The sequence below is a fragment of the Chiloscyllium plagiosum genome, unplaced genomic scaffold (assembly GCF_037043375.1).
Source record: "Chiloscyllium plagiosum isolate Xiang-an unplaced genomic scaffold, Cpla_swu_hap1 HiC_scaffold_16, whole genome shotgun sequence".
NCBI classification, from domain to species: Eukaryota; Metazoa; Chordata; class Chondrichthyes; order Orectolobiformes; family Hemiscylliidae; genus Chiloscyllium; species Chiloscyllium plagiosum.
Window position 1 is genome coordinate 55,858,600 of NW_028270154.1, and position 12,364 is coordinate 55,870,963.

Below are 12,364 nucleotides of genomic sequence, written 5' to 3' on the forward strand. Positions count from 1 at the left end.
AGGTTTATTGCATTTTCTGGCAATTTTACATGTCACCTTTTTGGTATAATACTATCCCTAATTTATTTTGTCAGCCATGGTTGAGCCATCTTTACGCTTTAAATTACAACAATTATTCATTCCTTCTGACACAAATCAATCAAGTTTGGTAATAAATATTGACCCAGTCAACAATGTAACTGCCCATATATGGGTTAAAATAAAAAGGTCTACAGCTTTTATGTTATTAAGTCTGAATTTTATTTACTATCTGAACACACATAGATTACATTTATTCTGTTAAAACATGTATTACATTTTGAGCTGCCACCATGAATAGAACATTAGATCGGATATATAACTATATTAAATTAATTGTACATTTGTAAAGATTTTCATTAGAATAAATAGAAAACCCAATGTTAAGTAACATTTCAAAAGATTAATAGTAAAAAAATTACCATTAGCTTTGTAAGAATTAGAAATATATCAGAACAACACTATATGGTGCAGGTTTTCTTTTCAGACTTTTTCAACTTAATGTTAATTATATAAAACTTGAATGCAATATGCAAATTAACCATATCCTTAGAACTGTGGGGAACTAATTTTAAAACTAAGTTGTGAATAAACTAATAAAATGGAGCAAGTTTTCTCTTTTTCCTTGCCCTGGAAATGCTGTATTCATAGAAACAGAGTGAAGGGAACTATTGCATTTTGTCTGTACAGTCTTTTCATTGCTGAAGGATTCCCTAGCACTTTCACGAGAGCGGTGAGCAGGTTATGTTTCCAGAGTCCTTTTGCAGAGATGTAACTATCCCTCCTCATTCCTCTTACAACAAAACTTAAACTGTGCCTATTAAAGCCTGAGCCTCACAAATCACCAGGATTTAAATTTTGAATATAGTAACATAATATGTACTCCTGTCAAACAATTCTCTGCCAGTATTCTTCACACCCTTTTATGAAATATAGTAGAACTGTGATCCCTTGTGAATGAAGGAATTAGAATTGAACTGATTGAAATGCTTCGATGAATAAAATGATTTGATATCATTGCTACTGAGAAACTCTTTGCTCTAGTAAGGGAATCCAGAACAAGGAGGATTAAGTATAAAATTGGAGCTGATCCATTCGGGGAAGATATTAGAAATCACGACTTTACACAAAACTGGAATTCTCTCACTCAAAGAGCTATTGAGGTTAGATTGATGTGAAATTTCAAAACTAAGGTTAATAGATTTTTGTCAAGTAAGAATTTAGAAATATGAAACCAAGATAAGTAATTAGAGATGAGATATAGCTGAGCCACTAGACTTAGGTGGGGGATAAATAGGTTTGCAGATTGGTCAGTTGGTTGACGATGAGGAAGAGTAATAGGAGGAGACAGATGGATTGGTCAGATGGGTAGAACAGTCGCAAATGGAATCTAATCCCAATAAATAAGGTGATGCACTTTGGAAGAAACAAGACAAAGGAATACTCATTGACTAGCTCAGAGAAACAGAGAGATCTTGGGATGTTTGTTCACAGATCTTTGAAGGCAGTTAGACAGGTTGAAAAAATAGTTAAAAAAGGCATGCAGGTCTCTCGCAGTGGATTACCAACCTATACTAGAACAGGCCATAATTGGATGAGCTATACAATAGGTAAATGTTTACTCTGCCAGTTTACTGCTTGTGTGGTAAAGATGGAAATTGCTTCCAATATCCAATCTCTGCTAGCTTGCTGCTTATGTGTATCAATAATTTTCCAATAAATACTTGAAACAATTGAGTTAAATAAAGCAGGTTTTTGCCTGTGAATCTTGCAAATCACTGCCAGATTCATATGGCAGCTCATTCAGTGAGCTGGTAGGGTGCAATTAACAGCTGTCTATAACTATCCATTGAAGATACTCAGAATGAAATGGAGAAGTTTAATGATAGTCATAACACACATAATGTGCCTCCATTTTTGCAATTGTCATCTTATGGCATGTTGCACAATTGGGAATGTCAATAGGGGAGCAGCATATGTACCTATAGCATTTGTTTACAATTAACATTCACTATCAGCAGTAAATTAATTGTGCAAGGAATGTTGTGGGAGATTTTGGATCTTTCAGCATGGACTTTTGCTATCAGTTTTGGAGAAGATGAAAAGAATCATCTTGAAACCTTTATTACAACTGTCAACTTGAACAAAAACAGAATGATTGGAGTTAGATCCTTAATATGACTGAAAATACTTGGTTTAATATTTACTGGCAGGTTTTCTGTGGGGACACGGGGTGGGGGGAATGAATGGTGAATGAGATATTGTGCTCAGAAGACAACGTGAGTAAGGTAAAAACAAGGACTGCAGATGCTGGAAACCGGAGTCTAGATTAGAGTGGTGCTGGGAAAGCACAGTAGGTCAGGCAGCATCCGAGGAGCAGGAAAATCGATGTTTTGGGCAAAAGCCCTTCATCAGGAATCAAGGCTTTGGCCCGAAACGTCGATTTTCCTGCTCCTCGGATGCTGCCTGACCTGCTGTGCTTTTCCAGCACCACACTGATCTAGAATGTGAGTAAGGTGACTATAATGGTCAATGCTAACACAAGTGTCAAGGACATGGGTTCAGTGCTGAAATGAGTTTGATGATCTCACAAAAAATTATCAAAGTCAGTGACTGCAACTGACCAATTGCATCGTTAAACTCACACTGTTCCATTCACCAAATCGTGATCATTCATTTGCTAACAATCTTCATTGATCACTACCTCACATTTATATGTTTAATCTCAACTTCACAATTTTAATATTGCTAGAAGATGCACACTCATCTCTCTCAGCTTGTACATACTGTTAACTATTCAACTATGGAGGCATATCACTCAAATATATTCAACTTTCTTTTCTCTTGAAACACCAGATGATGCCTAGAGATGGCAGCAGCAGCAAACTATAGCTGCACTTTCAGGCAGCCATGGAGAGATGGAAGTAGATATACTATTGTGGCCATCATAGATGCTGTGGGCTAAAGAGTGGCAAAACCCATTGAGAATCACGATACATTCCTGTCTAATGAACCTCAAATCCCACTTCACTCTCATACCACAATCTGTTTGGAAGTGCATGCTGCAGATGATGTAACTTTGTACTTTTAATTTTCATCCCACACCTCATTTCCTTCTTTCTAACCTTTGTTTTCTACACCTTAACTTTCTGATACTCACAAACAGCTAGACAATGGTGCCAGAAGTGGAAGGTAAGAAACATCATTACATTATCTTACATTCACAGTCACCATCTCAAATGCTGACTTGGTATGAACTTTAGAGACTAATAAGCAGCATTCATACTCTCAGAATTGCCATTCTATCAATGTTCCTACTATTGACTATGAGCCAGCCAGCTCGGACTACTGCTGCCCATGTAAAAAGTGATGCAGTCTGAAACTGGTCCAGGTCGGCTTTAAGGTCTTCTTGAAAGACAATCTGCAGTCTCTCCTACTGAAAGTCAATAGCTTTCCACCAATCACAACGTTACTGGGATAGCACTGTGTTGGAGCATTAAGTTAAAAATCACACAACACCAGGTTATAGTCCAACACGTTTAATTGGAAGCACTAGCTTTCGGAGCGCTGCTCCTTCATCAGGTGGTTGTCCTAATGAAGGAGCACCACCTGATGAAGGAGCAGTGCTCAGAAAGCTAGTGCTTCCAATTAAACCTGTTGGACTATAACCTGGTGTTGTGTGATTTTTAACTTTGTACACCCCAGCCCAACACTGGCATCTCCAGATAGGCTGAGGTATCCAGCAACTGAGGCACTAAGGGATTGCAAACAGTGATTAGTTGAGTATTGTATAGATCATTTATAAGGATTACTGGATACCATTGGTTTTGGTGTCTTTTATTTCAAACTTAGGGCCAAGAGGACACTGGATGGTACCTAATAGATGAATGGTTTGAGGATATGGTGATTTATTTGGGAAACAGCAATCTGTGGATACTCTCACAGAGTCTGTCAAGACTGCAGATCTGCTACAAATCTCGCCCCCTTCGCATCTTCCTTTTCCTCCTCCTACTCTCTGAGCTGGCTCCTGAAGCCCAAGTGGAAATGGCTGTTCCCTCCTTGTAGCCAGGTTGTGGACAATGCAGTAGACTATTGAGCATTGGGATGAATATGAAAGGTGCCTCATGAGGGATCTTAGCGTTGGAACCATTGGTTCAGCATGTCAATGATTTGCTCCATGACTCTCCCAGTTGGGCTCTCGATGTGTGAGTGACAACCACATGTGACACTATGGAAAGGAGTCTCAGCACAGCAGATAGCCCTTGCCTTTCAGCAGCAATTCTCTGGTTCAGTACAGTAGTTGAATATACAACAGCTAAATAGCACAGGTTGAATGTATCATGACTGCTGCCAGGATAGCAGACAATCACCAATATAATATTTCCAGTGTGGGTGTTAACCAACTGCACATTGAGCAAGAGATATTTTTTGTGGCTGTGATTCATCTCCCTGTTGAGATGAATTGCAAACAAGGCCATGTGTCTGCAGTAGATGGCTTCCTGCACTGAAAGAAGGCCAATATTAGAGCAAAACAACTTATCCTATTCTGACTGTTTAGAAAGAAGTTAATGAATTCACCTTTCTATGCATATAGAGCCTTTGTGTCATCTCAGAAGCAGCAACAGATGCCAAACACAATAGATTAACATTGCCACCTGTTCTCATATGGAAAGAGCTTTTGGCATTAAAGTTTGGCAGCACTGTCCTTGGCCTGCAGTTTTACTTGCTCAATTCTGTGAACCTCTACTTAGTCCATGAAGACTCTAGATGGTTCAGGCTTTCATGCTTAGAACCCTCCTCTTGCTTCTCCTTCTTCTCCATTAACCTTTTATCTACTTTTTCTGTTCAATCTTCCTCTGCTGCTGAAACTTGAGGGAAGTTTTAACTGTAGCTCCTTTGACAGGGAACAAACGACTGCTTATGAATATAAATCTGCCCTTTCACTGATCAGTTCAATAACTTCTCACAACTCCTCCAACTGCTTTTATTCCGCTGCAGCAGCAAGTTGATAGTCTAAAGCACTTCATCTGCAAATCGAATGCTGTTGCTTTTAAACGCATTGGTGGACAATTCCTTGTGCAATCCTCTTAAGCTCAGCTGTATTCATTTAAGAGAGGTCATTGTGAGTGACAAGGTTCAACATGTAGATCAAGCATCAACTCATCTGCCTGACTTCATGATCTACCCACCCTGCATTTTTCTGGCACATGTACAGATTGTTTTCATTACCCTCAACAAAATATAGCAACTGTGTCACACTAGAAATGATTGGATTTATTTTAACCCCAACCATTTCCCATAGAGCTGAAACCACTTGGATCCAGGAACTGAATTTCACCTAGTATGCAGCATGGAAAATGTCCATTCAACCCAACCAGTTCATACCAACAATGATACCCAACTTGAAACCTCCGCCATATTATTGCTTTTAAATCTGCCATTATAAGCTTCTGTTCCTTTCTCCTTGATATATTTGTCCATCTTCCCCCTTAATTCCACCTGTATGATTTGCTTCAAATACTCCCTATGGAGTAACTCCCATATTCTCACCACTCTTTGGATCAAGAAGCTTCTTCTGAATTCTACATTGGATTTCTTGGCACACTGTCTTATATTGTTGTCCTGTAGTTATTAATTTTGTGGCAGTCTTCTGCACATCTAGTCTATCAAATCCTTTAAGCAATGTAGGTCTTAGTGGACTGCAAGATCCAAGGAACCAAAAAGAAAATAGTTAGCACAGGAATGGAAAGCAACATAATATATAGTACTGCATTGAGCAACCGATCTGCTGGAAACCATATCCAATCAGGAACAGGCATATACAATAGTTCATTCTATACAAATGAACCTAAAATTGTTGATAGTAAAGCACAGTGAGCCACAGAGAATAAGGATATAAGGGTCTACCACCAGAGTTGCAATGGATCATTGGAAGATGTCTTGTGAAAGTCTGCCTTGTACACAATCAAACAGCACAACTGAGGAGAATTAATATATTTTTATTATAATTCACAATCTTTCACTTCTTCAATTTAATGGCATATTTTAGTCATAGCATCCTCAATGAGATTCAACTAGCTATTCCTCTGCCAAGTCCAGGTAACTGATTCCATTACCACACGACACCACGTTATAGTCCAACAGGTTGGATTATAATCTGGTGACGTGTGATTTTTGACCTTGTCCGAGCCAGTCCAACACTGGCACCTTCACACCATGACTCTATTACAGTTGATTTGTTTGTAGATTTAGCAAGTTGTGGCTGCCTATATTCTTTGTGTATCTATCGGTCCTCCTGTTGTATTGAGGCATAACCACAGGGTTGTAGGCCAAGATATTATAACTATAACTATGCTTTATTATTTGCTGTCGGTGATAATGCCAAAGTTCACAATTCACCAGTAGCTTCAACTCTGAATCCATAGTAAGATTTTTTTTAATAAAACCAAGATCATGGACAGTAAGAATAGGTTGTTGGAATGATTTGTGAAAATAGCAATGTCAGAGCTAATCAAATGTCAATGCATCTTCTGAAGCTCCAAATTCATCTCACAAATTGTCACATAACTTCTTTTCACCTCAATACAAGATGGAAAATAACTTCTTTATCTTTCAAAGGTATTTTAAGTTTCTGTAACACACAATATTTTATATGATTCATAAGATATAATAATTTTTTTACAGTACATATTAATCTGACTTTTTGAAATTCATTTTTCTTGTTTGAAGCCTTGTAACTAAGGAAAGGTTTTACTTTACTGTAAGCTATCTTTTAACAATGCAATTAATTTTGAAAAGTAGACTATTTTTCACAAATATTTGTAGTATACCGCCAGTGTAGACTCACAAAAATGGTTATTTGTGGTAGTTTACAAGAGATTGCATGTCTTAGACTGAGAACCTTGTGCCTTTTGTGATACATCATTAGCTGCAATTTGAAAGGGAGAGAAAGAAATCACATTAAAAGAATAAAACCTGACTTTAGCGATGCACATTAGATTGACAGATTATAATCTTTTAAATTATAGTTTAAAAATTTTAGAAACACAATTTAAATTTATATATAAACACATACATATCAGCTCTTGGCAACAGCCTAAGCAATCTGAATATCTTTTCTTATTTGCAGTTTACTCACTCATACTATTGAATTAATTTTCGTAAGTTTTACTTAGCAGATGATGGGTAGTAACACCTCAAAAAGCTGTAAGCAATGATTTAGAGTCATAGAGTTATAGAGATGTACAGCATAGAAACAGACGCTTCAGTCCAACCCGTCCATGCCGACCAGATATCCCATCCCAATCTAGTCCCACCTGCCAGCACCCGGCCCACATCCCTCAAAACCCTTCCTTTTCATGTACCCATCCAAATGCCTCTTAAATGCTGGAATTGTACCAGCCTCCAGCACTTCCTCTAGCAGCTCATTCCTTACATGTACCACCCTCTGTATGAAAAAGTTGCCTGGTAGGTCTCTTTTATATCATTCCCCTCTCACCCTAAACCTATGCCCTCTAGTTCTGGTATTGTTATAATTGTGTTTAAAATGGAAGTTAGGGCCCAATTTTGTCATCGTGTCATTGGTTCTGATTTCCACTTTTGGACTCATTTGATCTATACATGCATACTGCCAGATCTGATCAGCACCTGGTGGCTCTTCTGTTAATTGACAACCCAAAAAGTGAAGTCTACTTTTTTTTAGAGTATTCCTCCTGGCCCCAGAATCCATGCATGGACAGCTGTCAATCTAATTTCCACTAATCCTGAAGAATCATCTTCTCCTCATCTCTCTACTCTAAACCAATCATCCTCTGGCCTAACGTCCATACAGCCATCTCATATTGCAGGACCTACTTGTTTCTCCACTGCATCCAGATTCTAGCCAAAGCCTGCTGGCCAGCTACTTGAGCTTTGTGAGAAATCCAACCGTATGTGTCCAATTTAGCACATTTTACTGGATGCGCTGAGTATCTGCTACTGTATTTGATATTGAATTCACAGTATGAAGACTGGTAATTTGGCTCACCTGCCCTATGCAGGTCATAATGCTGCACACAAAAGTCCTCCTACCCTATTTAAACACAAATCCTTCTGTGTTCTGATGTATATCCAGATGTCTAACCTTGTTTTGCTGCACGTTCTTCTTCCTTCCGTTGTTTCTCTTCCTCAATGGCTTTCACTTTTGCTTCATGCTCATCAGCCAGTGCTTTCCATTCCTTTCTGTTATTGAGGATGCCACTGAGCATAGGCTGAATTTCAGAATGAAATCTGGTGAATTCCTAATATAATAGAAATAATATTAGTGCAATTGCAAATGATTAATTAAACATTCACAACATTCAAATATTCTCACATACGCAAAAGTTAGGTGGTTCGTGTTGGTTGGAAGAGAAAGGAGGTCATGTATTCTTTGCAAAATGAGGACCTAAATAAGGGACGTATGGAGATAAATGCACCAATCAGAAAAGTAAAGCATGTGCTGCACCCCCAGATGAACCATCAGTCAGCTAACAGATCCATACACAATCCTGGTTCAGCCACAGCATGAAAATCCCATTTTCAGGTTTCCCAATCAATTAGACAAACCATATACAATAAATTGCTGAATCTGGCATTGGAAAAAGTTATATCTAAAGGGATTCCTGTAGAGGGGTTAAGATGGTTGAATTGTATACTAATTCCTGAACTTTCATCAACCTCAGAATTGGAAAGGAGATGTATGAAAGCTGTCCTCAGACTCTTACCTGAAGCTCCCACTGCAGGATCAGTGAGACTGAAATTTCCCAAGTATGTGAGGAAAAGACCAGCCTTTCAAAGCATGTATGCATACATAGTTGAGGTTATGAGCAGGAACAGTTTAGTCACATGAACCTGGATATTGTGTCCAAGAGGTTCAAGGATCTCAGGAGGGCATTATAGGTAAGTAGCAAAATACTGTGTGCATTAGCCTGTAAACTGACTGCATAACACTGCTCAGAACAGCATACCTTGAAACTCCACTCATTTCCCTCTCTAGGCATCTCTCACATCCTCATCTGAGCAGCAAATGCTCACAGTCAGCTTCATCTTTGTATCATCTTGCACCCAAGCCCACAAATTTGTCCTTCTCTCCTCTCCTCATATTTCTCATGATTATAAATCCTCCCCTGGTAGAAGACAGCACAGAAATCCAGAGAGAACCATTTAAAAGTGTCCAGGCCTCTATGATAAACACATTATCAGCCAGTGGCAAACTGTCCTTACTTAGTGTACTCAGTAGGGGGTTTTGGTCAACAATGACTGAACATGGAAGTCTTCACCTTATGAGGCACTGTACTCAAATGCATTCAGAGACCTGCTGTGCTCCATATATTTAGGGGGGATTTCACTCCTAAGTTTGATTTCCCTCTTCATTCCTTCAGCCCTGTGGAGTGGCATGTGGAGGATAGGCAGCTGGTGCAGATCTCCTCCTGATGTCAGTCACGCTGCTCACTTGGTCCTTCAAAAGGTGCACAGTGGAGCAGCACCCATGCTGCAGCAAAGACTGACAGCAGGGAAGTGAATGTCCAAGTCCAAGTCAGGCAAGCTGACTTCAGGAAGTTAGAAGTCACCTGCTAAGTGGTGACAGCACTCTCTCAGATGAAGCTCTATGAATGGCAACCTTTCATCTAGGTCAGGCAGCATCCAGGGAACAGGAGAATCAACGTTTCGGGCATAAGCCCTTCTTCAGGAAAGAAGGGCTTATGCCCGAAACGTCGATTCTCCTGTTCCCTGGATGCTACCTGACCTGCTACGCTTTTCCAGCAACACATTTTCAGCTCTGATCTCCAGCATCTGCAGACCTCACTTTCTCCTCAACCTTTCATCTAGGCACAGCTGCAACTATTCAGTTGCATTCTTTGAAAGTTTCCCAACGTACTGTTTCACTGAAGACACTCTCAATGCTCAGTTCTCGTATGGTTGCCCCAATGAGTTCAGCACATTTGTAGAAAGCTGCACACTGCCTACAAAATCTAGAATTCTGGACTAAATTGCTAGTGGATTTGGACTTTTATGTGGAGTCATAGAGTTTTACAGCATAGAAACAGGACCTTTAGTCCAACTCATTCATGCTGACCAAGTTCCCCAAACTAAACTAGTCCCATTTTTTTGTGTTTGGCCCATATCCCTCCAAACCTTTCCTATTCATGTGCCAATGCAAATGTTAGTTAAATGTTATAACTGTACCTGCATCTAACGCTTCCTCTGGTAGTTAATTCCATAAAGAAACCACCTTCTGTGTGAAAAAAATGCATCTCAGGTCTCTTATTAAATCTTTCTCCTTTCACCTTAAAACTATGCTTTCTAGTTTTGAAATCCCCCATCCTAGTGAAAAGTCCTTTACTATTCACCTTATCCAATGTTCTCAAGATTTTACAAACCTCTATAAAGTCATTCCTGAACCTGCTATGTTTCAATGAAAACAATGATAGCTTATACAACCTCTCCATATAACTCAAATCCACCAGCGTCAGCAACATCCTGGTAAATCTTTTCAGAATCCTCTCCAATCTAATGATATCCTTCCAAAAGCAAGGTGACCAGAACTATGTACAGTACTCCAAAGGTGCCTTCACCAATGTCCTGTATAGCTTCACCATGATATCCCAACTCCTATACTCAATGGTCTGAGCGATAGAGGCAATCATGCTACACGTTTTCTTAACCACCATGTCTATCATTGAAATTACTCACCCAAAAGCTGCACAAAGTTGAGGGCTAGTATTGTACCCATAACAACAATATGTCTGGGTTAAAATGAGAAGTGAATGGGATAATCTCAGTTCACAACCGATTGCCATCTTTCTCAGCCTTTAGGCAACCACATACTACCCATGGTGGCTCAGTGGTTAGCACTGCTGCCTCACAGTGTCGAGACCTAAGTTCAATTCCACCCTTAAGTGACTGCCCGTGTGGAATTTGCATATTCTCCCCATGTGTGCATGCGTTTGCTCCAGATACCTCCCACAGTCCAAAACTGTGCAGTTTAGATGGATTAGCTAAATTGTCCAGGAATGTGCAGCCTAGGTGGATAGCCATGGGAAATACAGAGATAGGGTAGGGTGGAGGGTTTGTGTATTATGCTCTGTGGAGGATCATTATGAGCTGAATGGCCTGCTTCCAAACTGTACGGATTCCATAATTTTACCCAATCCCCTGCATTGAACCCATTGTTCTGCCATTTGGCAGCTAAAACTTTAATCGTTCAATAGACAATTCAGGTGGAACATTTTTATTCCCTGTCATACGAATTAGTTGAGAAGTATACAGCATATATTCACTGACAGAAAGCTAGATAAACACATGAGGGAGAAAGGAATAGAAGGACATGTTGAAGAAGTTAAGTGGAGATGGCTGGAAATAGAAACAAACTAATGTGGACCTAACTAAACGGTTTGTTTTCTATGTTAATGCTATGTAATGCTTATTTTGCTGAATTCCATTCAAGATGAATATAACTGACTAAATAACCTCAAGAAAAGTATATTCTTTTTATGCATAGCCAAAGATTTCTTGATATTTGAGAAATGTATGGTTTCTAAAATGAAATACTTTCTGTTACTCCAGGCAGTATGCTAAGCTATTATTATGGATTTAGTCAGTTATTGCGAAATCCCATCAAGACAAAGAGCACACACATCCTTCTGTTGAAATCTAGCCAACAGGAAACAAATTTACAAAAAGCACATGACTCACGAGGCAGAAAATGTGATTTTTGACTAGCAAACAATTAACTTGCTGTATTGTTGAGAAGCACATTGAAAATAATGCAGTTTTAATTGTTCTGAGATTAGTTGGAAGTGCTGAAAGACTATATGATGCAGGTTAAAAAAACTGACTTTGTACCATTCCTTTGTCCTGTCTCTGTCCCTTGAAAAAAAGTGAGCCTGCTTTATCTGGACCAAATGCTTCCTGTTCAGTTAAGGGAAAAGTCACTAATATTCAATAGGTTCCTGAGCTCAATAATAATACTTGTTTTTGCAATTGACACTACAAATTGATTTCAAAAATGTATTTGTTGTAATCTTGGGTCATACATTATTAAAATTAGCCTCTAACTGATGAAGACAAGCTATAAATAATAAAATAAGAAAAGAGCTAAACGCTATTGCCTATATGCCTATCTAGGTTTTGATGTTAGTTGATACAAAAGATCATCTTCGCAGGTAACCAGAACTATTGGTCAAAAGTACATTTCAAAACACATTTCAGAAATCTGACAAGCAACTTGGCATGGTATCTCGAAAAGATTACTACTGTAATACTCACAGAAACCCCTGATGAGACAATTGTAAACACCATAGGTAGACATATAATATATGGCAAT

The 12,364-nt window shown here is 38.9% G+C and overlaps 1 protein-coding gene across 3 annotated transcripts in view; it reads right to left on the minus strand.

Moving 5' to 3' along the window:
• Positions 1-3,674: 3,674 nt before the first annotated feature.
• The window catches only part of pde6a (phosphodiesterase 6A, cGMP-specific, rod, alpha), a 50,112-nt gene continuing 41,422 nt past the window's right edge, over positions 3,675-12,364 (minus strand). For all 3 annotated transcript variants that reach the window (XM_087995416.1, XM_043703784.2, XM_087995418.1), the window contains 2 exons: positions 8,141-8,297; positions 3,675-6,946 (listed from right to left, as the gene is read on the minus strand). In XM_087995416.1, coding sequence (XP_087851542.1) covers positions 6,888-6,946; positions 8,141-8,297 — 216 coding nt within the window. In that variant the 3' untranslated portion in view covers positions 3,675-6,887. The remainder of the gene's footprint in view (positions 6,947-8,140; positions 8,298-12,364) is intronic.